Raw genomic sequence first — 26,491 nt, forward strand, 5'->3', positions numbered from 1 at the left:
CTAATTCGGCGTTAGTCAAGCATAATTAGGGACAATACTTGAGGTTTTCGTGGTTAAAGACCTGCTAGATTTCAAAATCACAAAGATGGTTTGGCCACTGCACTCCCAGCCCCAATGTAAATGGCTTTGCCCCTGCTTCGTTGAATGGACCCCCGGTAAGTTAAATTATTAAACACTGTGCCATTAAGCACATTGGGTCTCAACTTATGGGGCCCTTGCCGTTTTGGAAGTAAGTATAATCGAAGACAAAATACACATGCTTGGAAAAGGTAAGGACAGGGGTGCATTAAGCGTCAAATTCCTTAATGAGAGTAATTGGTAGGATGAGTACGAACTGAAGAGAGGAGGAACTTTTGTAGTGAAACAGTCTCAATTCTGGAATATTAAGAATGAGCAAGGTTAATTTGTAGATGTAACTCCGTAAGAGCAGTAAAAGAAAAAAACAAGTAACATAAGGGACATTAAAGAGCACATAAAAGGAGCTGACATTTTTTCCCTTAGCTGGCAAAGAATCAAAACTTCGAGTTGTGAGTAAACCTATCAGGAGTAGCAGCACTCTCACATTTTTAGTTTATGCTATAACTTTTTTGTTTGTTAAACGTTTTAAAATGGACATGACTTTTAAACCACCACGTTAATTTAGAGTTTATCCCAAAGAAATCATCGGAAATCATCTGTGAGCAAAGATGCAGAATTTTGGAAAAATACAAACCCTAAGTGTCTAGTAATAGTATTAAGGGGTTTGTGGGATGGAATTCTATGCAGCATGCAGTGTAAAAATATCATGGTGAGTAACTATGATAGTTCTGTAAGTGGACAAAGCAATCTCCTAATCAGCATGTGACTTTTGGCATTTCTTTTATAAAACAGAATGTACATTAATACACATAAAAAGAGATCAGTTGGAAATACACCCAAATTAACCGATGCTTGATGGGATTATGTATACTTAATTTTCTTTTTGCTTTTGTGGTTTTCTATGTTGACATGTTACATCTGGAATCAGGTAAAGGAAAAAAGTTTAATAATCCAACTTCTATGTTAGCATCTGCTTTGTTCATAGAATGGTGTAGAGAGAACCTATATCACAAAGGGTTAAGGAATGACAGGTTGGTAAGGGAATGGAAGTTCTCAGTATAAACCTCAAATGCCAAAAGGAATCCTTATGGTTAGTTGGGCTCATTCATAACCAGAGTCTAAGAACCATTGTTTACAGAGGCCCCTCATGCGCACCTCATTGCAGGGAAAGTGCACCGGCTGGGCTGCTAAGCCACCTGCAGTGTCCCTGCCATCTGTGCTGGCCTTTCTTCTTCTTTTTTTAAATATACATTTTATTGATTATGCTAGTGCAGTTGTCTCATTTTTTTCTCCCCTTTATTCCCCTCCACCCTGCATCCCCCGTTCCTTCAACCCCCACCCCTGTTATTGCATGTCCATGGGTCATACATGTAAGTTCTTTGGCTTCTCCATTTCCTGTACTATTTTTAACTTTTCCATGTATATTTTGTACCTACGTTTTATGCTTCCATTTCCCTGTAGCTTTCCCCCCATTATCACTCCATCCCTCTGATCTCCATTTCTGTGATTCTTTCCTGTTCTAGTTGTTTGCTTAGTTTGTTTTTGTTTTTAGCTTCAGTTGTTGATAGTTGTTTGTTGTCATTTTACTTTTGATCAACATAGCTTTTGATCTTCATCTTTTTCTTAGATAAGTCCCTTTACCATTTCATATAATAAGGGCTTTGTGATGGTGAACTCCTTTAACTTTACCTTATCTGGGAACACTTTATCTGCCCTTCCATTCTAAATGATAGCTTTGCTGGATAGAGTAATCTTGAATGTAGGTCCTTGTCTTCCATTACTTTGAATACTTCTTTCCAGCCCCTCCTTGCCTGTAAGTTTTCTTTTGAGAAATCAGCTGGCAGTCTTATGGGGACTACTTTGTAGGTAAGTGTCTCCTTTTCTCTTGCTGCTTTTAAGATTCTCTCCTTATCTTTAGTCATGGGTAATGTAATTATGGTGTGCCCTGGTGTGTGCTTGAAATTTACCTTCTATTCCCAATAAAAAGGCCCAGTAAAGGGAAAAAGAGTAATTATAAGAGTAATTATAAGAGTAAGAAGAAGGGAAAGGTGGGGGTTTTGTTGTGGAGACACATAAATTTCCCACTTTAAATGTTACTAAATTTTGTAAAAATAACCAAACTGGTTGCAGTCTAGGAAATAAGACATCATCCTGGATCATGAAGATATCTTGTAAAGTTCTCAACAGATTGTTTTGAAAATATCAATATAACAAGTTGATGACATAAAAAACATTTGTGTTGAAAAGGAAGCCATGAACCTTCTTCGTCACTAATATGAACTGGAGTGATGCTGTAGGTCATAAATGAGCTTCCTTGCAGGCTTCCTATATGACAGGCACTGTGCTGAGTGCTCTAATGGCATCTCATTTCACTCGATATCACCCACTGAGAAAGGCATTAAGTTATTTTACATACAGTTAAACACATTTACGGTTTATGTAACTAGCCTGAGCTGGTTCCAATGTGTGCAAACTGTTGCAAAGAGTTTTAGAATCACTAAGTATAACAATTAGAATGGCTGTAAATATGTTCTTCCTCCTTTTGTTACTAAAAATGATGAATGAGTGTAAATCACCAGCGATTGAAAGGATTTTTTTAAAAATCACCAGGATTGAAAGAATTTTCAAAAATACAAGCAGAAAGGACTAAACCTGAGACCATGGAAACTGTAGGTTTTGCACTGAGAGGTGTCGATGCTGTGAAAAAGTAACAGAGACGGGATCAACCATGCGGTAAAAATTCTCATGCTTCAATTCACTATGAAAAAGGACTGCTATACATTTTACACATAAGAAATGCCCAACAGCAGAAATTCAGACACCTCTGTGATGTATATAATGTGCTAAGAACCTATGAAAACACAAATTTTATGTCATAACATCTGTCACGGAAATGAAAATGAGAGCGAGGTAATTAAACTGATTCTTTTTAATTATTCAGTATCATGGATATTTAATGTCTGAGAAATAAAATCTAGAAAAAAAAGACACACTTTGCACCTTTGATACATTTTGGCATCTTAGGCTCCCAAGTACTTTTCGCTCCACACACAATAGTGGCACTGCCTTCAAGGTAAAAGCCCTCCAGGCATTCCAATACAACCGTCGCTTTGTAGTAAAACCTTTTCCCAAATCCTGACACCAGTCTTCCATTTTTAAGTACTGGATATTGACATTTGACCACTGAAAAGACAAGAAATTCCAGAATTAATGGAATGCTGTTTTAATGTAGGATCAAAAAACTAGTGCAAAGTAGGAATGTACCCGGGAACAAAGAGACAGGAAATGGAAGGCAGGATGTTATTTTTTTAAAAGACGTTATTTGTGCATTTTATAACCTTTCCCACCTAGAACAGACTGTCGTGACAGGTTACTGGTTTCCTGTATGTTTTCCTATTACTGACAGGTTTTGAGAGAGGCCTGACTACCACATACAACTTTCGGGTGAATTCAAAAACAGCTTGGGATGCTCTGTGGCTCTAGGAATTTTCAAAAATAAATTCTATGCTGACACCGATTTAGTAGCCTGATCTTTCAGAAAGGCAGGAAGGAAAGACCCTTGTATAAAGGTAATACTGGAGCTCTATTTCTATTGTTCTCACTTCAGGTGTACCGATCTTTTCTATATTGTGCTCAACTGCTGTTAGTCACAGTAATGACTCTAAGTTAGGTTTACTGGATAGAAATCTCACACAGTAAAACCATTTTCAGTGCACAGCCTGTATGAGGTTCAATAAATGCAAACACTAATCATGTGATTTCCAACACAAAAGACATAGAAGAGTTGCATTATTCTCTACCATTTCCTCATGCCACTTTGTAATCAACCCTCCCCACAAGCACCTCCAGCCACTTTCCCCAACCAGACAACCATTGATCTGTTTTGTATTACTCTAGCGTTTCTTTGGCAGAGTGTCATAATGGGCTCACAGCCTGTGAGTGTGGCTTACTTCACTTAGCACAACGCATTTGATATTGCTTTCTGTCCTGGTGTCGATTAGAAGCTTATTGCTTTTTATTGAGGAGTGTTATTCCAGTATGTGGGTGTGCCATGGTTGTTCATTCATTCACCAGCTGAAAAGCAAGTGGCTGTTTCCAATGTGGCGTGAGTATGACTAATGCTGCTATGAGTATTCTTACGTAGGTTTGTACGTGAACATGTTTTAATTTACCTGGGTTGCTGCACTGTATGGAAGGAAAGTGTATCTCTAACTTCGTAAGAAATTGCCAAACAGTGCTCTAAAGTGGACATACACTTTAAGTGCATTCTTAGCAGCTATACATGAGAGCTCCAATTGTTCCATATCCTTGCCAGAGCATGGTATTTTTAGATTCTTTCTTGTTTCTATTTCCAGCCATTCTAGCGGGTGTTCAGTGGTATCTCATTGTGGTCTCCAATTATATTTCTGTATTTATTAATTATAGTGAGCAACTTTGCATATAGTTTCTGCTATCCATATATTTATGTTGATGAAGTAGGGCTATTCACACATATTTTTTTCCCATTTTTTAAAATATTGGGTTGTTTTCTAATTGTGTTTTGAGAGTTCTTTATGTATCTTTGACACAAGTTCATCGTCAGATATGTGCTTTGGAAGTATTTTCTCCCAGGCTTTGGCTCATTTTTATAAACTCTGATAACAATGTCTTTTGAGAGCAGAAGCTTTGAGTTTTTTAAAGGATCACACTCTTGTACTTAAGAAATCTTTGGCCAAGCCCTGACTATGTTCCCTCTTTTTAAGTAAAAGTGTTATCATTGCTAGTTTAAGTTAAGTCTGAACTCTGTTTTTAGTGCATGAGTGAAAATGGCGCACACATGGGTTGTGGTTTTCTTTTATGGCATATTGGTGTTCAATTGTGCCTGAACTTCTGCCATTTTTTCCACTGAATTGCTTGTACGTATGTGTAATAAAATCAATTGGACCCATATGAAAGGGTCTGTTCTAGGTTCTCTATTCTGTTCTATTGTTTCTATTATATGCTTTTTGGTATAGTGTACAATAAGTCTTGACACCAGATCGAATGAGCCTTTTATTCTTTTTCAAAATTATTTTGAATATTTTAGTTCTTTTATGTTTCCATATAAATGTTAGAATCAGTTTGTCAATTTCTATAAAACTTCTGCTGGAATTTTTAGTGAGACGATAATTTATAGGTCAGTTACAGAGTATTAACATCTTTGTTGTACTGAGTCTTGCAACACATGAACAATGAATCTCTCACTGTTAATGTCTTCTTCAAGTGTTTAGTTGTTTTAACCATTCGAATACTGTACAAGTGTTGTTAGATTCATTTGCAAGTATTTCATGTAGTGCAGAGTTGTAAATAATGCTTTTTTAATTTCTCATTGATTATTGCTAGTGCATAGGCTCACCATTGATTTCTGGATACTGAGCTTGTGTCTTGCAATCTGGGCAAGACTTCATTCACTCATGTTTTCCACACAGACAATCATGTCATAATTGAATAAGTCTATTTTATCTCTGCCTTTCCCTTGTGATGTTCATTTCTCTATCTTGCCTCACTGTGCTGAAGAGAACCTCCAGTATATAATGATGAATGGACTGGTAGGAGTAGACATCCTTGTCCCATTCCTACCTCAGTGGGAAATATGTTATCAAGTGTAATGTCTGTGTGATTCTTGTAGGTGCCTTTTATTAGGTTGAGATAGTTGTGTTCCCTCTATTCCTAGTTTGCTAAGAAGGTTTACCATGAAAGATGATGAATTCTGTCAAATTCTATTATGATTATAAGTTTTTTCTCCTTTAGAGTCTCTGTATATGGTAAATTATCCTGACCAATTTTTGAATTTGCATTCATGGAAAAATCTTACTTGTTTACAATATATTCTTATTGTTATTATATTTGACAGGATTTTATCTGTTAATATTTTGTTTAATAGTTTTGGTTCTATGTTCACAGTGGATATTGTTTTTAATTTTCCTGCAAATTTTATTATTTTCAATGATATTAACTTTTCATTGTTGATATTGGTAATTTGTAGTTTCCTCTTTTCTCTCAGACTGGCTATGGGTTATCTTTTTATAGATCTTCTCCAAGGAACAAGTGTGGGTTTCAATGATTCTCTCTACATTTCCCTTTTTTCAATTATATTGCTTTCTAATTTTATCATTTTCTTCTGTTTCCTAATTCTGAGTTCAATTTGCTCTTCTTCTTAGTTTATTAACGTGAAAGCTTAGAATGTTAACCTGAAACTTTTCCCTTGTTCTAACATAAGTGTTTCATGCTATGAATATTCCTCTGGGCAATGGTTTTGCTGCATTCCCAAAATTCTGATATGTTGATATATTGTGTTTTCACTTCTGTTCAATTCAAAGCACTTTCTAATTTCTCTTGTGCCTCCTCCTCTTATTGTGGTTCCATTAGAAGTGTCTTGCATAATTTGTAAATATTTGGGGGTTTTATAGATATCTGTTTTGATTTCCACATTCAGTGTAAAGACACTGCACTGTAAATAATTTCAATTATTGAAATAATAATTTTCAAAACATATTACCTAGAACATGGTACTAAAGATTGTTCCACATGCACTTGAAAAGAGGCAATATTTTCCCTCTGCTCTTCACTGCTTCCTTTGTTCAGGAGACAAATACCCTCCGTGTCTCCCTGCTGTTGGTCGTGCCTGAATATCTTAAACATTGTATTTTAAGCATAGGCAAACCTCTGAGATATTGCAGGATTGTTTCAGACTATAGCAATAAGAGAATCTAAGGAAAGCAAGCCACAGTTGTTTTGCTGGATATGGCATTGCCTTCAATTTGCAGAATGAGATATGTGTGAAACACAATAAAGCAAAGCACAATTAAACAAGATATGCTTGTACGTTTTGTCCAGAGTTTATCAATCTCATTGCTGAGAGGGTTTGTCTTTTAAAATTTATTCTACCAGTTCCTTTATTCAGGACTTTGATACTTGTCATAAGGTAAAACTTTCTTAAACCCGATGTATGCTTTTTGTGATTTCAAAACAAAAAAATTTAATTCATGCATGTACCTAGTAATTAACAATGTCTCAACAAGAATGCCATGAACATGTGGGGTAAAGAGTGAAAAATTCTGGGTCCTGAATTATTTTTGATTCTATTTAAAATAATAAATTAGATTAGAAACAAATTTAACAAAGAAAGAAACACAAATGGCTTTTTTTTCAAAACCTGTTGCTATAAATACTTAACAGCTGGTAAAACTTTCCACACTATTGACAAATGGGAGCGAGATAAATGGAAATATTATTACCTTTACACTCAGGAGGCTCACTACTCCACTGGTTATGCCCAGAACAGACAAGCCTGCTTTCTCCAACAAGTGAATAATCATCTGGTCCAGCTGAAGGATTACATCTATAAATTACTACTTCATTATATTCAAATGTATCCTTGTGGCTATTGGTGTATCTTCCATTTGATATTTGTCTAGGTGGTTGACACAAGATTTCTTAAAAATAAAAAAAGGACACAAAAAGGCAGAAGAAAAGCTGAAAGACTAAGACTGTGTTAGTAATGTCCTGTGAACTACATTCAATAAATTTATTAACATATGATTTCTACAATCTAGTTGTGAATCCAATACCCAGCTAAAAGAAGGTTTCTTTGAGAAATAATATTGTCCCAACTTAAACCATTAATAGAGAAATAACATGTGAGAATAAAACCTGTTTCCTTCGATACCCTTGTAAGATACCTAAATAAAATATGTGTATTTATCTGTAACGCCATGCTAAGCTTTTTTTCTAAGCGTAATAGATGCTGACAATTTATTGATGAAATATACTTCTGATTAAGGAAAACTCAGTGCTAGCTGAGAAATGAGACATCTGTCCCTAAATCTATAGTTCCTAGGTAAGCCAAGATTCTACTGTCCTTTCTCACTGTCATCCTTCAAAGTGTACAGTGAAATTTTCCAGTGGCTTCAAACATTGTTTGATAAAGCAGAGGCCTGAGTCCTGAGGTCTCCCTTTGAGCCGGAGACTGGAGAGATTAGAAACCAAGGACAGCAGTGGCATTCTTCTCAATGTTTGTTTTGGACATTTTTGATTTTGCACAAAAGAATATGTTGCATAAGTTAACATGTATGGAGTTTACTGCTTTTGAAAATGAAATACTACATAATCATTCAGAAAACTTCTCCGTTTTAATTCCAGTATAAAGATTATCAGTAGCGCTAACCCACCTGCAGAAAAGCTCTGTGGGGCCTTTGTTCATTTTAAGGCACAAATGGGGCCCCAGGTGACAAAGTCTGAGCACTGCTGCCCCAAAGCCGAAAGAGAGGGTACACTTACTCTCACACTGTGGGGGACTGTCACTCCATTCCACTCTTTTTCCAGAAAGTTCGCAATATAGAATTTTTGTTCCAAGTAGATAATAACTAAATGAGAAAAGAAATGATTATTGTTCTCTGTATCCGTTAACAAGAATACATAACAATGAAGAAATAGCAATGTGCTTGTTTCCTGCGCTACAGTAGCTTCAGGAAGAACGTTCTTAAGTGACGTTTGTAGCACGTGCTAACCAATTCTGCAATTCAATGAACTAAAGAGACTCTTCATTTGAACACATATTGGCCTGGAGCGAAATGTGTCCATAAAGCTGCCCTGCCTGACAGGCCGGGGATCGCTGCCTCCGCAGACCGATCGCACGGTCGCGCTGTGTCCTTGCGCGTGCCGTTCCGCTCAGTCAGGAGAACGGCTGAGAAGGGAGATCGGGCCCAAGAGCCCCTGCCCGGGGGGGAGTCCCAGTTTCCAGACGGACTTGTCTTTTGAGCTTAGGCAAACCCTCAGTGTTTCTCTTTCTTCAGTTCCTCATCTGGGGAAATGGTTATATGCTCTGGGGTTGTATTTAGCAGGTGAATTAGCGTCTGGAATACAGTGAGTGCTAGGAAGTTCTGGGTATTATGAATATTCTTCAGATCGGACTATCTTCCTAGGGATAGGTCAGGAAGACCCCGACTTGATGAAATGTTTGATGACTGAAAATCACAGAACTCTCTCTTCCTTCTAGAGTCTTCTTATACTGAAATCAAATAAGTCATTTCTGTGGTACTTCTCATTTACTATTTCTCTTGGACACCTTTCTGTGTATATTGTGTGTATCAATAAAAAGACTATGTCCTTAAGGATTTGTGCTCTTACATTGGCTACTGTTTCTGATCACAGAGAAGCAAACAGAAAAGCGGGCAGCTCCCCCCAAAGCGTGCAACCCCATCGGTCACTATTTCATTTTTAACTTTTTCCCCTTTCAGGAGGCAGACGTTAAAAAGAGTGACATTTGAAAACAACTGCAAATGTCAAGAAAAAGCCTCAGTTTACATGTCAGGCTCATTCTTAGAACAGAGACACTTCCAACCATCAAAAACCAAAAACAATAAAGAAACAACAAACCCTATGAAATGGTGAGAATCTACACCCAGAATTAGCCCCATTATTGGACTCAAATATCCAGTTCAACAACAACAACTAAAAGTTACACGGCATACAGAGAAATAGGAAAGTACGGTCCATTCAAAGGAAAAAATAAATCAACAAAAATTTATTTCCGAGAGAGATCTAAGGGGCTACTTGCTAGCAAAAGGCTTTAAAGTAGTCATTGAGATGCAAGTGCATCTTTTGCAGACCGTCTCGGTGACAAACCTGCATTTTCCAGTTCCACAGCCTTCCTTTTCTCCATGAGAGAGCTGAGTTGAGATGCAGAGATGCCGGTGTTTGTGAAAACCCTAATGGGCAAGACCCTCCCTCCCAAGGTGGAGCCCAGTGATACTACTGAGAATGTCAAAGCCAAAGTCTAAAACAAGGAGTGCATCCTCCTGACCACCAGCATCTGCTGTTTGCGTGCAAACATCTGGAGGAGCGCCCCCCTCTGTCAGACTGCAATTCCAGAAAGAGCCCGCCCTGCATTGGCAGCCTCCCTGATGCAGAGGCATCAGTGAGCTTTCCCTCCACCGGCTCCCCAGGAATACAGCAGCCACAAGAGCTACCGGCGTCGTGCTTGCCGGCGCCTTTCTGCTGTGGATGAGGGCAAGAGGTGTAGCCATGCCAACAGCCTGTGACCAAGAGGAAGTTGAGAAGCGGGCTCTCCATAGCCCTCTCCAATGTAAGCAGGGGGGTCCCCTGCCAGAGAGCCATGGTCCCGGGGCCTCAATAAAATTGGAAAAAAATTAGTAACTGTCTTACGGATGTTCAAAGACCTAAAGGAAGAACTGCATAAAGTGAAGAAAACAATGAGTAAACCAAATGGAAATATAAATTAGGAGGTAGAAACCCTAAAAATAACATTCCCTCTAAAATTCTGGAGTCCAAAGTTCAACATAAATGACCATTCTGTAGATGACTTAAATGCAGCTTGGAACAGGAAGAAGGAAGAGTCAGGGAACCTGAAGTTGGACAATGAAGATTATTTAGTCTGAGAGACAAAAATAAAAACATTGAAGTGAATAGTGCCTAAGGGACTGACGGGACCTGTGGGTCACCGATAAGCAGACCAATATTTATCCACTGTGGCAACCCCGGAAGGAAAGGATAGAGAGAAAGGGGCTGAGAGAATTTTAGAGAAATAATGACTGAAGCTGCCCAAACTTGATCAAACGCATGACTGTACATATTCAAAAACCTCATCCAACTCCCAGTAAAATGCAACCAAAGACCCATAGTAAGACCCATAACAATCAAACTTTCAAAAGCCAGCAACAAACTGAGAATTTTGAAAGCTGCAAGAGGGAAGTGAATCATCAGGTACAAGGGATCCTAAACATGATTATGGGCAGACTTCGCATCAGAAACCTGGGGAGCAGAAGACACTGCGCTAATAGGCTAAGAGTGATAGAAAAAAATGGTCGGCCAAAAATCTTCTACACAGCAAAAGTGTGCTTCAAAAGTGAAAGAAACGGTAAGACTTTCCCTGAAACCAAAGTTAAGACAATCTGTTATCACTATATCTCTCTTGCAAAATTGCTCAAGCGTGTCCTAAAAGGTGAAATTAGAGGACAGTAGAGAGTATCTCTGGCTGTGCAGACCAGCATCTCACGGAGGGCACATACATGAGCAACAGTGAAAGCTAGCACTGCTGGAACAATGGTTTGTAAATGCATTTTATTTTCTGTGTGATTTAAGAAACTAGTCTTACAATCAAAATAAATCATGTAGAAGCTGGTATTCTGATTATTATTGTAGGGTAGTAAGATTTTAACCACCCAAAGGAGTGAGATGGAGCTGACAGAATCCAGTGTTGTAATTTATCGAAGTGAAGTTGGTATAAATTCAAACTGTGGTGTTATAACTCGAGGATGGTAAATGTAATCCCCATGGGAACCACAGACAAAATCACAACTGAATACACACAGAAGGGGATGAGACAGGGATCCCAACATTTCATTACAAAAAGCAACTAACAAATAACAGGAATGCACAAATTGAAGGGGGAAGGAAAACTTTCAGAAAACAGCTCCCTCCTTATCAGTAATTACTTTCAATTTTAATGGATTATACTCTACCATCAAAAGGCAGATATGGATGGAAGGGATCAGAAGCACAAGACTCAACTCTATGCTGTCTGCAGGGACTACGCTGAGATTCCAAGGCATGAACCGGTTGAAAGTGAAAGGATGGAAAAAGACATTCCATGCAAACTGGAACCAGAAGACAGCACGGATGGCTGTTCCAATTCAGACAAAACAGACCGAATCAGAAAAGGCTTTAAGGGAGAAGCAGCACATCGCATTTTAGTAAGTTTTATACACTTCAAGAAGACATACTAAGTATAAGCATTTATGCACCTACTGACAAACCTTCAAAATATAGGAAGCAAAACCTGACAACTGAAGGGAGAAATACACACTTCTACATAATAGGCATTTCCCCAATAACAGTTAGAGGCCTCAACCCCAGGCCCAACAATGGATGACACAACTAGACTGAAAATAAGGAAGGAGCGGACTTCAACAACACAATCGACTACCTTTCGCAGACACAGAGCTCCATGGAGCAGAACTTACTTTCTCATCATGCTCACGTGGCACATCTTCCAGGAGAGGTCATACGGTCAGCCGCAAATTAATATTAACGAATAAAAAGGTTTTAAAGATATAGATATCATACAAAGTATCTTCTCTGTCCCCATGGGGTAAAGTTGTTGAACAACAACCTTCACAGACAGAAGCTTTTCTGAAAGAACGGGTTCATTAACAAGCCACATGCTTGTCAGGGGAAAACGAAACAAAAATAAAAAAGAACAGGTTCTGGGGCATGTGGTCTAAACCACCAGCAGCAGAGATAAATGGAGAAGGTGAACATTTGTGCCAACCTGGGTTTCCTGGGGATCTTTTTATACCTTTAAGTAGAAAGATTTAAGTTATTTTCAAGGAATTTACATTGACTATAAATAAGGGAGGGCATAAGAAGAATAAGTGGGGCTAGTTCCGGGATAGGTGCATAGTCTGTATAGGAAGAGATGTTTGGGGCCTTTAGATTGCTGGATGGAAGTAATCTGAAAAATTCACATGTATGCAGGATGTGGTGAAACCTGGTGGTCAGCTACACCTTTCTAATTTATTTTAAATTTTAAAATCACAATTTATTTTTTAAAGATTTTATGGTTTTTTTTAGAGAGAGGGGAAGGGGGAGGAGAAAGAGAGATAAACATCAATGTGTGGTTGCCTCTCAGGCACTCCCTACTGGCGACCTGGCCCACAACCTAGGCATGTGCCCTGACTGGGAGATGAACTGGCAACCCTTTGGTTGCAGGCCAGCCCTCAATCCACTGAGCCACACCAGCAAGGACGGCTCCTTTTTGGATGAGAGCTGTAGCAGCTCTTATATTAACACTATTCTTGAAATTGCTCTGGTAGTTAATTCAAGTTTCAACATACATTCCAGAAAGGGAACAATCTAGTGTCTTCCCTTGGCTTTGTTAACTGATTAACTTCCTGTCTGTCCTTCCCACCCTCAGCCTCCTGGAATTTAATTTAGGACCATGATTAATGATTATTACACCATGTTTACTAATTTTTAGTGTCTACATAGGCTTATTATTACATATGGTATTATATAATTTTGCTTATTTTCAATTTAAATTTGTTTTTATTTGTTACACCCTAGTCTCCATAGACAGTCCAAGTGTCAATTTGCTGTTAAGTACAACTTGTCACACAGAAAACAAGATGATATCAACATTATGAGAATACTTAGGAGAGAATCAAACAATAGTAGAACTGGAACACATTTTTCTTATTTTTGTTAGGAGCAACTTACCCCTCATTGCAAAAATAGTGAGCCTGTGAACCAAACTGGAAAGTTCCATTTACGTAGATTACTTCACCATTTACAGGTTCTGCTAGCTGTGGACATGATTTTCCTTAAAGAAAATTTTCAAATTTGTTTTATACCAGTGTCAAAACAGATGTGAATCAAAATAGAAAGTCTACATTGTTCTATTAAATTCATGGAAATATTTTCTTTTTACTTGTTTTTATTAAACTTATTAGGGTGACATTCGTTAATAAGTGTCAAGTGTACATTTCTTTGACACTTGATCTGTATATTGCATTGTATGCCTATACCTATGTCAAATAATTTCTCTTAGCAGATATTGGGTCCTCTTTACCTTTTATTACCCACCCCCACCAACCCCCTTTCCTCTGGTAACCACCAAAATGGCATCTATGTCTAGAAGTTTCAGTTTTATATCCCACACAGGAGTGAAATCATATGATTCTTAGCTTTTTCTGGCTGACTTATTTTGCTTAGCATGTTATTCTCAAGGTCCATCCACGTTGTCACAGATGGCTGAACTTAAGAATCACATTTCCCAAGAGAATAGAGAACCAAAGAAAAAATTTCCTGGAGATTTTCAAAGCCTGAAAATATACATTGCTACCTAAACCCTACCTTCACACAAGACCATCATCTCAGTAGTGACGTGACGTCTAAAATATGTGAAAGTCTCTAGAGCAATGAAGGGAAAAGTTTTGTGTACTTACTTTTGCAAGCCTCCTGGAGAGGTTTCCATGTGCCGTCAGGTTGACAAACAGAAGACACGGGGAGAAGAGGAACACTGCGCATATATCCTGGGCGACACTGATATTCTACGTTGTCCCCATTACGGTAAGTGATCTTGGGATGACCTTTGAGCATCATAGATTCAAATCTCGGTGGAGCATCACAGGAATCTGGGCATAACAGAAGGACAGCATGGAAGTAAAGCATTTTCTCCTTTTCACCAGCTGTGGATTATGGCCTGGCAGCAGGCAGGCAGGACAGAATACATGGAAAGGTCCTGGGCAAGATTTCAAGTGATTGTTCCGTGCTTTTACCGGACGAGGTGCCTCGCCTGATTTAAGTAACATTCTATCAGCTTTTGGTTTTGGGGGAGTCAGGAGTAATTGAAGAGACGGCAGCAAAATTTTTGGTTTTAAAATATATTTATAGGTATGCAACTTTCAACATTTTTTCTGAATTCATTTCACACTCACTCCTCCCCTAAGAACACTTCTATAGAATATAGCCCTCATCAGATTACTCTTCCACAGTTTGAAATGCAAACCAATGATGATGACTTGTCCCTTGAGGCATGATCTTTTATAGGAATGCAAGTTCCTAGAGGTCAGGGACCATATGCCTTCTTTTCCTACTGTACTCTGTACCTAGTGGGTGCTCAAGAAATGCTATTGTAAGCACTGACTATTAAATAATCGTTGCGGGTTCACAAGTCAAAAAAAATATGGATTCTTTCAAAATGGAAGACTTCATATATTCCATATGAGTGAACATATAATAAGTGAACACTTTATAAGAGAACAGATGACAATTAAATGTCAACATTTATAACTCTGACATTATTTAAATATAATTTATTCTTCCTTCACTAATCAATGGATCATTCTGGGCCTCAAAAGTCCTCCGAGTTAGCTGTTTGGGCTGTACGGATACATTGCTATGCCATCAGAATTTTTTATTTGTAGATTTTTTTTGGTAGTTTTTTTTCTTCCTAGAATAGTGTCATTTCTACTTTAGCAATTGCTCTTCCTTCAAATTACCTGTGTGCTTGAAAACCTAACAAATCTGATAGAACCACCGCAGAAAGTAACGTGCCGGAGACACATAAAGCACTAAAGGGCTAAAAGAATGCAGAGGCCTCCCCTATAAAGTTAAGGACCTAAGGAGAAAGGAGATTGATCTGTTTTGATCCCTGAGGAACTTTTCTTATTCCTTGGATTGGTTAAACTAAAAAAAAAAAAAAATATATATATATATATATATATATTTGCACTTCTGTCAAAAAACAAAAATTATGTGACTTTTAAAATTAAATTCACTGGAGTAACATTGGTATTGGTTAATAACATTGTATCAATTTCAGGTATACAGCGTTGTGATGGGATATCCGCACACTCCACTGTGAAGTTAAATCTCCTTCCCTCACCTCCCTTTAACCTCTTTATGCCCCTCCCCCACCATCACCCTTCCCTTCTAGTAATTGCCGTTTTGTTGTCTGTAACTGGTTTTTTTTGTTTGCTTTGTTTCTTTATTTGTTGGGTTTTTTTTTAATATCCCACATAGGAGTGAAATCACAGTTTTCGTCTTTTTCTGGCTGACTTAGCATAATACTCTCAAGATCCATCCATGTTGTTTCAAATGACAATATTTAACCTTTTCTGTGGGGCTGAGTAGTATTCCACTGAATATATGCACCACATCTTCTTTATTCAATTACCCATTAAAGGGCACTTCGGTGGTTTCCATGACTTGGTTACTGTGAATAATGCTGCCATGAACATGGGGTACCCTATAACTTGATGAGTCTTCAAATTTTCTGGCAGACGCCCTGAAGAGGATTGATCGTTCACATGTTAGCTAATATTCTCAATTTGTTTTGATGAATTTCATACTGTTTTTTATAGCGGCTGCACCAATTTATAGGCAATCCGCCGGCAGTATGTGAGGATTCCCTGTTCTCCATAAGCTCTCCAATGCTTGTTATTTCTTGTCGTATTGATAACAGACATTCTAAGAGGTGTGAGGTGGTATCTCAATGTGCATCTCAATTTGATTTGCATCTCCCTCATAATTAGTGATGTCGAGTATCTTTTAATATATTGTTAGGTCATCTGAATGTCTTCCTTGAAAAATTGTCCAGTCCTCTGCCCACTTTCTAATCAGATTTTGTTGTTGTTGAGCCGTATGATTTCTTTATATATTTTGGAAATCAGCCCCCTCTCAGAGGTATCTTTTGCAAATATTTTTTTTCCCATTCAGTTGGTTGCCTTTTTGTATTCTTAATGGTTTCTTTTGCTGTGAAGAAGCTTTTAGATTAGATGTGGCCCCATTTATTGAGTTCTCTTTTTACTTCCCATGCCTTTGGGTCAAGTTTACAGAAACCCCTCTGAGACAATAGTTGATAGGTTTAATAGCTATCTTTTCTTCTAGGTATTTTATCGTTGCAGGTCTTATATCCGAGTCTTTAATCCATTTTGAGTTAATTCTTGTATATGATGTCACATAGAAGTCTAGTTTCATTCTCTTGCATGTGGCTTTTCAGTTTTCCCAGTACCACTTTTTAATTATATTTTATCGATTATGCTATTACACAAGTTCCCCCCTCTGCCCCTCCTCCAACCAGCCCCCCACGCCCTCAGGCACCCCCACACCGTTGTCCACGTCCACGCGTCCCACATGTGTGCTCTTTCTTTCCATCCCCACGACCGTTCTGTAACTACCACGTTGCGCTTCTCAATCCCGTCTCTCCCTTTGCCCATTCCTCTAACCCGCTCCCATCTGGCACCCATCAAAATGCTCTCTGTGTATGGATCTGTTTCTGTTCTGCTTGTTTATTTCGTGTTTTAGAATCAACTGTTGATAGATACGTGTTCACTGTCATTTTATTGTTCATATTTTTTATTTTCTTCTTAAATGAGACTCTTTAACATTACATAAAGACCTGGTTTGGTGATGGTGTACTCTTTTAGGTTTTTCTTGCCTGGGAATCTCTTTATCTGTCCTTCGATTCTAAATGATAGGTTTGCTGGGTAGAGTAATCGTGGATGTAGGTCCTTGCTTTTCATGACTTTGAGAACTTTTTCCCCGCCCCTTCTTGCCTGCAAGGTGTCTTTTGAGAAATCAGCTGATAGTGTATGGGTATTCCTTTGTAGGAACTGTTTCCTTTTCTCTTGCTGCTTTTCAGATTCTCTCCTTATCTTTTAGTCTTGGGTAATGTAATTATGGTGCGCCTTGGTGTGTGCTTGAAATTTACTTCCTATTTCCCTTAAAAAACCCCAGTAAAGGGAAATAGAGTAATTATATGAGAAAGGGAAAGGTGGGGGTCTTGTTCTAGAGTTGCAGAAATTAACCAGTGTCAATGTTACTACATATTGTAAAAAGAACAAAACTGGTTGCAGTCCAGGAAATAAACATCATCCTGGATCATGAAGATACCCTGTAAAGTTGTCAACAGATGGTTTTTAAAATAACAAAATAACAAAGTTGATGACACAAATAACATGTTAAAAAGGAAGCCATGAACTTTTCTCATCATTAATATCAACTGGAGTGATGCTGTAGGTCATAAATGAGCTTCCTTGAAGGCTTCGTATATGACAGGCACTGTGCTGAGTGCTCTAATGGCATCGCGGTGTACTCTATTTCACCTGGTAAGAAAGGCATCAAGTTATTTTACAGACAGACAAACACACAAGGTTTACATAACTTGCCAGAGGTTGTCCCAATGTCTGCAAACTGGCAAATAGTTTTAGATGGCTCTAAATATGTTCTTTCTCCTTTCCTTACTGAAAATGATGAATGAGTGTAAATCAAAAGCTATTGAAAGGATTTTTCAAAAGATCACCAGGATGGAAAGATTTTTCAAAAATACAAGCAGAAAGTACTATACCTGAGACTCTGAAAACTGTAGGCTGTGCACTGAGACGTGTAGACTCTGAAAAAAAATAGCAGAAACGAGATCAACCATGCAGTAAAAATTCTCATGCTTCAATTTACTATGAAAAAGGACTGCTATACATTTTACACATAAGAAATGCCCAACAGCAGAAATTCAGACACCTCTGTGATGTATATAATGTGCTAAGAACCTATGAAAACACAAATTTTATGTCATAACATCTGTCACGGAAATGAAAATGAGAGCGAGGTAATTAAACTGATTCTTTTTAATTATTCAGTATCATGGATATTTAATGTCTGAGAAATAAAATCTAGGAAAAAAAGACACACTTTGCACCTTTGATACATTTTGGCATCTTAGGCTCCCAAGTACTTTTCGCTCCACACACAATAGTGGCACTGCCTTCAAGGTAAAAGCCCTCCAGGCATTCCAATACAACCGTCGCTTTGTAGTAAAACCTTTTCCCAAATCCTGACACCAGTCTTCCATTTTTAAGTACTGGATATTGACATTTGACCACTGAAAAGACAAGAAATTCCAGAATTAATGGAATGCTGTTTTAATGTAGGATCAAAAAACTAGTGCAAAATAGGAATGTACCTGGGAACAAAGAGACAGGAAATGGAAGGCAGGATGTTATTTTTTTAAAAGACGTTATTTGTGCATTTTATAACCTTTCCCACCTAGAACAGACTGTCGTGACAGGTTATTGGTTTCCTGTATGTTTTCCTATTACTGACAGGTTTTGAGAGAGGCCTGACTACCACATACAACTTTTGGGTGAATTCAAAAACAGCTTGGGATGCTCTGTGGCTCTAGGAATTTTTAAAAATAAATTCTATGCTGACACCGATTTAGTAGCCTGATCTTTCAGAAAGGCAGGAAGGAAAGACCCTTGTATAAAGGTAATACTGGAGCTCTATTTCTATTGTTCTCACTTCAGGTGTACCGATCTTTTCTATATTGTGCTCAACTGCTGTTAGTCACAGTAATGACTCTAAGTTAGGTTTACTGGATAGAAATCTCACACAGTAAAACCATTTTCAGTGCACAGCTTGTATGAGGTTCAATAAATGCAAACACTAGTCATGTGATTTCCAACACGAAAGACATAGAAGAGTTGCATTATTCTCTACCATTTCCTCATGCCACTTTGTAATCAACCCTCCCCACAAGCACCTCCAGCCACTTTCCCCAACCAGACAACCATTGATCTGTTTTGTATTACTCTAGCGTTTCTTTGGCAGAGTGTCATAATGGGCTCACAGCCTGTGAGTGTGGCTTACTTCACTTAGCACAACGCATTTGATATTGCTTTCTGTCCTGGTGTCGATTAGAAGCTTATTGCTTTTTATTGAGGAGTGTTATTCCAGTATGTGGGTGTGCCATGGTTGTTCATTCATTCACCAGCTGAAAAGCAAGTGGCTGTTTCCAATGTGGCATGAGTATGACTAATGCTGCTATGAGTATTCTTACGTAGGTTTATACGTGAACATGTTTTAATTTACCTGGGTTGCTGCACTGTATGGAAGGAAAGTGTATCTCTAACTTCGTAAGAAATTGCCAAACAGTGCTCTAAAGTGGACATACACTTTAAGTGCATTCTTAGCAGCTATACATGAGAGCTCCAATTGTTCCATATCCTTGCCAGAGCATGGTATTTTTAGATTCTTTCTTGTTTCTATTTCCAGCCATTCTAGCGGGTGTTCAGTGGTATCTCATTGTGGTCTCCAATTATATTTCTGTATTTATTAATTATAGTGAGCAACTTTGCATATAGTTTCTGCTATCCATATATTTATGTTGATGAAGTAGGTCTATTCACAGATATTTTTTCCCATTTTTTAAAATATTGGGTTGTTTTCTAATTGTGTTTTGAGAGTTCTTTATGTATCTTTGACACAAGTTCATCGTCAGATATGTGCTTTGGAAGTATTTTCTCCCAGGCTTTGGCTCATTTTTATAAACTCTGATAACAATGTCTTTTGAGAGCAGAAGCTTTGAGTTTGTTAAAGGATCACACTCTTGTACTTAAGAAATCTTTGGCCAAGCCCTGACTATGTTCCCTCTTTTTAAGTAAAAGTGTTATCATTGCTAGTTTAAGTTAAGTCTGAACTCTGTTTTTAGTGCATGAGTGAAAATGGCGCACACATGGGTTGTGGTTTTCTTTTATGGCATATTGGTGTTCAATTGTGCCTGAACTTCTGCCATTTTTTCCACTGAATTGCTTGTACGTATGTGTAATAAAATCAATTGGACCCATATGAAAGGGTCTGTTCTAGGTTCTCTATTCTGTTCTATTGTTTCTATTATATGCTTTTTGGTATACTGTATAATAAGTCTTGACACCAGATCGAATGAGCCTTTTATTCTTTTTCAAAATTATTTTGAATATTTTAGTTCTTTTATGTTTCCATATAAATGTTAGAATCAGTTTGTCAATTTCTATAAAACTTCTGCTGGAATTTTTAGTGAGACGATAATTTATAGGTCAGTTACAGAGTATTAACATCTTTGTTGTACTGAGTCTTGCAACACATGAACAATGAATCTCTCACTGTTAATGTCTTCTTCAAGTGTTTAGTTGTTTTAACCATTCGAATACTGTACAAGTGTTGTTAGATTCATTTGCAAGTATTTCATGTAGTGCAGAGTTGTAAATAATGCTTTTTAAATTTCTCATTGATTATTGCTAGTGCATAGGCTCACCATTGATTTCTGGATGCTGAGCTTGTGTCTTGCAATCTTGGCAAGACTTCATTCACTCATGTTTTCCACACAGACAATCATGCCATAATTGAATAAGTCTATTTTATCTCTGCCTTTCCCTTGTGATGTTCATTTCTCTATCTTGCCTCACTGTGCTGAAGAGAACCTCCAGTATATAATGATGAATGGACTGGTAGGAGTAGACATCCTTGTCCCATTCCTACCTCAGTGGGAAATATGTTATCAAGTGTAATGTCTGTGTGATTCTTGTAGGTGCCTTCTATTAGGTTGAGATAGTTAGGTTCCCTCTATTCCTAGTTTGCTAAGAAGGTTTACCATGAAAGATGATGAATTCTGTCAAATTCTATTATGATTATAAGTTTTTTCTCCTTTAGAGTCTCTGTATATGGTAAATTATCCTGACTAATTTTTGAATTTGCATTCATGGAAAAATCTTACTTGTTTACAATATATTCTTATTGTTATTATATTTGACAGGATTTTATCTGTTAATATTTTGTTTAATAGTTTTGGTTCTATGTTCACAGTGGATATTGTTTTTAATTGTCCTGCAAATTTTATTATTTTCAATGAAATTAACTTTTCATTGTTGATATTGGTAATTTGTAGTTTCCTCTTTTCTCTCAGACTGGCTATGGGTTATCATTTTACAGATCTTCTCCAAGGAACAGGTGTAGGTTCTAATGATTCCCTCTACATTTCCCTTTTCAATGTTATTGCTTTCTAATTTTATCATTTTCTTCTGTTTCCTAATTCTGAGTTCAATTTGCTCTTCTTTCTTAGTTTCTTAACGTGAAAGCTTAGAATGTTAACCTGAAACTTTTCCCTTGTTCTAACATAAGTGTTTCATGCTATGAATATCCCTCTGGGCAATGGTTTTGCTGCATTCCCAAAATTCTGATATGTTGATATATTGTGTTTTTACTTCTGTTCAATTCAAAGCACTTTCTAATTTCTCTTGTGCCTCCTCCTCTTATTGTCGTTCTGTTAGAAGTGTCTTGCATAATCTGTAAATATTTGGGGGTTTTATAGATATCTGTTTTGATTTCCACATTCATTCCACTGTAAAGACATTGCACTGTAAATAATTTCAATTATTGAAATAAAAATTTTCAAACATATTGCCTAGAATATGGTACTAAAGATCATTCTAGATGCACTTGAAAAGAGGCTATGTTTTCCCTCTCTTCTTCACTGGTTCCCTTTGTTCAAGAAACAAATATCCTCCGTGTCTCCCTGCTTTTGGTCGTGTCTGAATATCTTAAACATTGTATTTTAAGCATAGGCAAACCTGTGAGATATTGCAGGATTGTTTCAGACTATAGCAATAAGTGAGAATCTAAGGAAAGCAAGTCACAGTTGTTTTGCTGGATATGACATTGCCTTCAATTTGCAGAATGAGATATGTGTGAAACACAATAAAGCAAAGCACAATTAAACAAGATATGCTTGTACATTTTGTCCAGAGTTTATCAATCTTATTGGTGAGAGGGTTTGTCTTTTACAATTTATTCTACCATTTCCTTTAGTCAGGACTGCTGTAGTCTCATATTATAACACAAAACTTTCTTAAAGCCAATGTATGCTCTTTGATGCTTTTAAAACAAAAAAAAATTTATTCTTGAAAACGGAGTAATTAACAATGTCTCAACAGAAACGCCAAGAACATGTGGGTTGAAGAATAAGAAATTCTAGAACTAGAATTATTTTTGATTCCATTTGACACATATTAATTAGAAACCAATTTAACAGGGAAAGCAAGCACAAATAGCATTTTTAAAAACCTGTAGGCCAAAGTACTTAAAAGTTGGTAAAAATTTACACACTATGACAAATGGAAGGGAAGTAAATGGAAATATTATTACCTTTACACTTAGGAGGTTCACTACTCCATTGGTTATGCCCAGAACAGACAAGCCTGCTTTCTCCAACAAGTGAATATTCATCTGGTCCAGCTGAAGGATTACATCTATAAATTACTACTTCATTATATTCAAATGTATCCTTGTGGCTATTGGTGTATCTTCCATTTGATATTTGTCTAGGTGGTTGACACAAGATTTCTTAAAAATAAAAAAAGGACACAAAAAGGCAGAAGAAAAGCTGAAAGACTAAGACTGTGTTAGTAATGTCCTGTGAACTACATTCAATAAATTTATTAACATATGATTTCTACAATCTAGTTGTGAATCCAATACCCAGCTAAAAGAAGGTTTCTTTGAGAAATTATATTGTCCCAACTTAAATCATTAATAGAGAAATAACATGTGAGAATAAAACCTGTTTCCTTCGATACCCATGTAAGATACCTAAATAAAATACATGTATTTATCTGTAACGCCATGCTAAGCTTTTTTTCTAAGCGTAATAGATGCTGACAATTTATTGATGAAATATACTTCTGATTAAGGAAAACTCAGTGCTAGCTGAGAAATGAGACATCTGTCCCTAAATCTATAGTTCCTAGGTAAGCCAAGATTCTACTGTCCTTTCTCACTGTCATCCTTCAAAGTGTACAGTGAAATTTTCCAGTGGCTTCAAACATTGTTTGATAAAGCAGAGGCCTGAGTCCTGAGGTCTCCCTTTGAGCCGGAGACTGGAGAGATTAGAAACCAAGGACAGCAGTGGCATTCTTCTCAATGTTTGTTTTGGACATTTTTGATTTTGCACAAAAGAATATGTTGCATAAGTTAACATGTATGGAGTTTACTGCTTTTGAAAATGAAATACTACATAATCATTCAGAAAACTTCTCCGTTTTAATTCCAGTATAAAGATTATCAGTAGCGCTAACCCACCTGCAGAAAAGCTCTGTGGGGCCTTTGTTCATTTTAAGGCACAAATGGGGCCCCAGGTGACAAAGTCTGAGCACTGCTGCCCCAAAGCCGAAAGAGAGGGTACACTTACTCTCACACTGTGGGGGACTGTCACTCCATTCCACTCTTTTTCCAGAAAGTTTGCAATATAGAATTTTTGTTCCAAGTAGATAATAACTAAATGAGAAAAGAAATGGTTATTGTTCTCTGTATCAGTTAACAAGAATACATAACAATGAAGAAATATTTCAGGAGATTCAAGATGGCAGATGAGTGAGTGAAGCCACACTGACCTCATCTCAGGACCAACCTGGAATTACAACTAAATTGTGGAGAAATCACCCGGAACAAACAACTGAACAAGAGTGAGAGAGGAGCCCTGTAACCTCGGAGACAGAAGAATTGGCTTTAGCACAATCTAACTGGTAAGGAGTGTGGTACAGACCTGAGAAGGCAGGTTGGGCACCCAAGGTCGCAGCACCGGAAGGATATTGAAATGGCCAGTTGGATTCCCCTGAGAAGAGTGGGGTCTCAACCAAAAGCAGGGATCTCTACCCCACAGCACCAGAGCCCAAAAGGTACATGAAAAACAGCCACCTGCGAGAAGTGGCAGGGTTGCTCTCTGCCAGAGGCAGGTGGCTGAAGATGCAAAGAAATGTTTAAAGGGCCAACGCATAAATTTTCTTTTGCAGCCACTTACCATGGTCTCTGGCAAAGGCAGGGGCAGAGTGGGTTAGAGATGCCTGAGGAGAGGCTAGGGAGGGAAGCTTTGGGGAGAGAACTGAGAGAGTAGCCGGTGGTATCTGGGTGCTGACTCATCCTCCACGTGGTGGCAGCAGCCATCTTGCTCAGGCAGAGACCACTTCCCCTGAGTGGCACCAGGTCAAAGGACCCAATAGTCCCACCCCCAGGTGAATTTCCACCCCACCCTGTGCTGTCTAAACTGCCTGCTGAGTGCAGAGTGGCAGCCACAGACAGAAGATCCCTGGTTAAAGGGGGCGCAGAGAGGGCTGGTGACACTTGAGGAGAGCCTGGGGATGGAGGCTTTGGGGAGCGAATGGAGAGATTAGCCGGCAGGATCCCAGTGGAGACTCCTCCCCCATATGCAACAGTGTGAGAAGACCCAATAACCACCCCCCAGGAGGGACTCCGCCCCGCCCTGAGCTGTCTAAGGCGGCCTGCTGAGTGCAGAGTGATGAGATTAATAGCTGAAGGAGACAGCCACAGACAGTAGATTATTGGAAGTCTCAAAAAGACTGCCTAAGGTCAGACAGGGACGACATATGACATCATCAGAGGCAGATCCAGAAAGTAAAAATAGCGGTCTCCAACCACAGAAGTTCATACCACAAAGTCAGGAAATCAAGACAGATAAGCTTAATAAACAGAAGCAAAAGAGAAGAATCTCTATCAAATAATGGGAAGACAAAGAAGTATGCTCCACTCAAAGGGAAAGGAGGAATCCCCACAAAAAGAACTAAATAAAACAGAGGCAAGTAAACTATCAGATATTGAGTTACAAACAACAGTTCTAAGGAAGCTCATTGAGCTCAGTGAGCTCAGAGAGAATTACCAAAAACTACAGGGAAACTATGAGGAACTTACTGCAAACAATATCAACATGAAAAAGGACATAGAAACTATCAATAAGAGACCAGAGGAAATGAAGAATACAATTTCTGAGTTGAAGAACACAGTAGAAGGAATCAAAAGCAGGCTAGACAAAGCTGAGGACCAAATCAGCGAGCTGGAGGACAAGGGAGAAAAAAGTTCCCAGAAAGAGCAAGGAAGTGAAAAAAAGACTCAGAATGAAGAGGCATTTAGAGAAATGCAGGACAACCTGAAATGTAATAATACCCATATAATAAGGATACCAAGAAAGGAGGATGAGGAAGGGATAGAGAACCTGTTTTTAAAAGTAATGATGGAAAACTTCCCTAATTAGGGGAGAAAAAGTCACACAAGTCCAGGAAGCACAGAGGGTCCCATTCAAGAGGAACCCAATGAGGCCCACTCCAAGACACATCATCATTAAAATGGCAAATATCAAAGACAAACAGAGAATCCTAAAGCAAGCAAGAGAGAAAGAGGTAGTTACATATAAGGGAGCCCTGATATGGCTAGCATCTGACTTCTCAACAGAAACACTGCAAGCCAGAAGGGAATGGCAAGAAATATTCCAAGTATTGAAAAGCAAAGGCCTGCAACCAAGACTGCTCTACCCAGCAGGGGTCTCAATTAAAACGGAAGGCAAAATATGGAGTTTCCCAGACAGAAGAGGGCTAAAAGAATACACCTCCACCAAACCAGCACTGCAAAATATGCTAAAGGGAATGCTTTAAGATGAAGAAAAAGATTATATGAATACCCAGTTCCTTTTAGAGTTGCCAATACTTGATATTACCAATATTTTTAATAGGCCTTAATCTGATTTTGACAGTGATGTTATTTTAATTGTTCCTTTACTATTTGTTGAAACTAAACCTGTTTTAGTATACTTCTTGTCTATTTCTATTTTTTAAAAAAAAAGTTTTAAATGACTTTTTTGGTATTGTTTATCCATATATTGATTAAAGGTTTGTAGCACTTTTTACCTAAAAAAAAAACTCTATTAACCATGTTTTAGATGTGTTGCAAAGACTTTTCTATTCTATTCCTTGTCCTTTAACTTTTTTATATGTATATTACTATATAGTAAAATGTTTAATATAGTCATATTGTCAATATTTACTTTATAGCTTCTGGGGTTGAATATTTTACTTCATGTCATGAAAAATATTAGTTCTATTTTCTCCTAAAACTCCTTAGATTCTGCATATTGATTTTTAACTCACCTGAATATTTCTTGTATAATGTGTGAAATAGGGCTCTATATATATTTTATTTCAAGTATTAGTGGTCCATGGACCTTATTTGTTGAATAAACCTTATTTTAACCATTATTTGAAATATCAACTTAATCATA

General features: G+C 37.8%; 1 protein-coding gene across 1 annotated transcript in view; it reads right to left on the reverse strand.

The window, feature by feature from the left end:
* Positions 1 to 302: 302 nt before the first annotated feature.
* LOC129062053 (membrane cofactor protein-like) overlaps positions 303 to 26,491 on the reverse strand; it is a 33,502-nt gene continuing 7,313 nt past the window's right edge. The window contains exons 3-12 of the mRNA XM_054562825.1: positions 23,618 to 23,703; positions 22,576 to 22,773; positions 18,317 to 18,499; positions 17,969 to 18,013; positions 14,064 to 14,252; positions 13,336 to 13,438; positions 8,377 to 8,462; positions 7,335 to 7,532; positions 3,072 to 3,261; positions 303 to 375 (exon numbers count right to left, since the gene is read on the reverse strand). Of these exons, the coding sequence (XP_054418800.1) occupies positions 303 to 375; positions 3,072 to 3,261; positions 7,335 to 7,532; positions 8,377 to 8,462; positions 13,336 to 13,438; positions 14,064 to 14,252; positions 17,969 to 18,013; positions 18,317 to 18,499; positions 22,576 to 22,773; positions 23,618 to 23,703 (1,351 nt within the window). The remainder of the gene's footprint in view (positions 376 to 3,071; positions 3,262 to 7,334; positions 7,533 to 8,376; positions 8,463 to 13,335; positions 13,439 to 14,063; positions 14,253 to 17,968; positions 18,014 to 18,316; positions 18,500 to 22,575; positions 22,774 to 23,617; positions 23,704 to 26,491) is intronic.

The sequence above is a fragment of the Pteronotus mesoamericanus genome, unplaced genomic scaffold (genome assembly GCF_021234165.1).
Source record: "Pteronotus mesoamericanus isolate MK-2021 breed Mesoamerican mustached bat unplaced genomic scaffold, CSHL_Meso_final scaffold_705, whole genome shotgun sequence".
Lineage (NCBI taxonomy): Eukaryota > Metazoa > Chordata > Mammalia > Chiroptera > Mormoopidae > Pteronotus > Pteronotus mesoamericanus.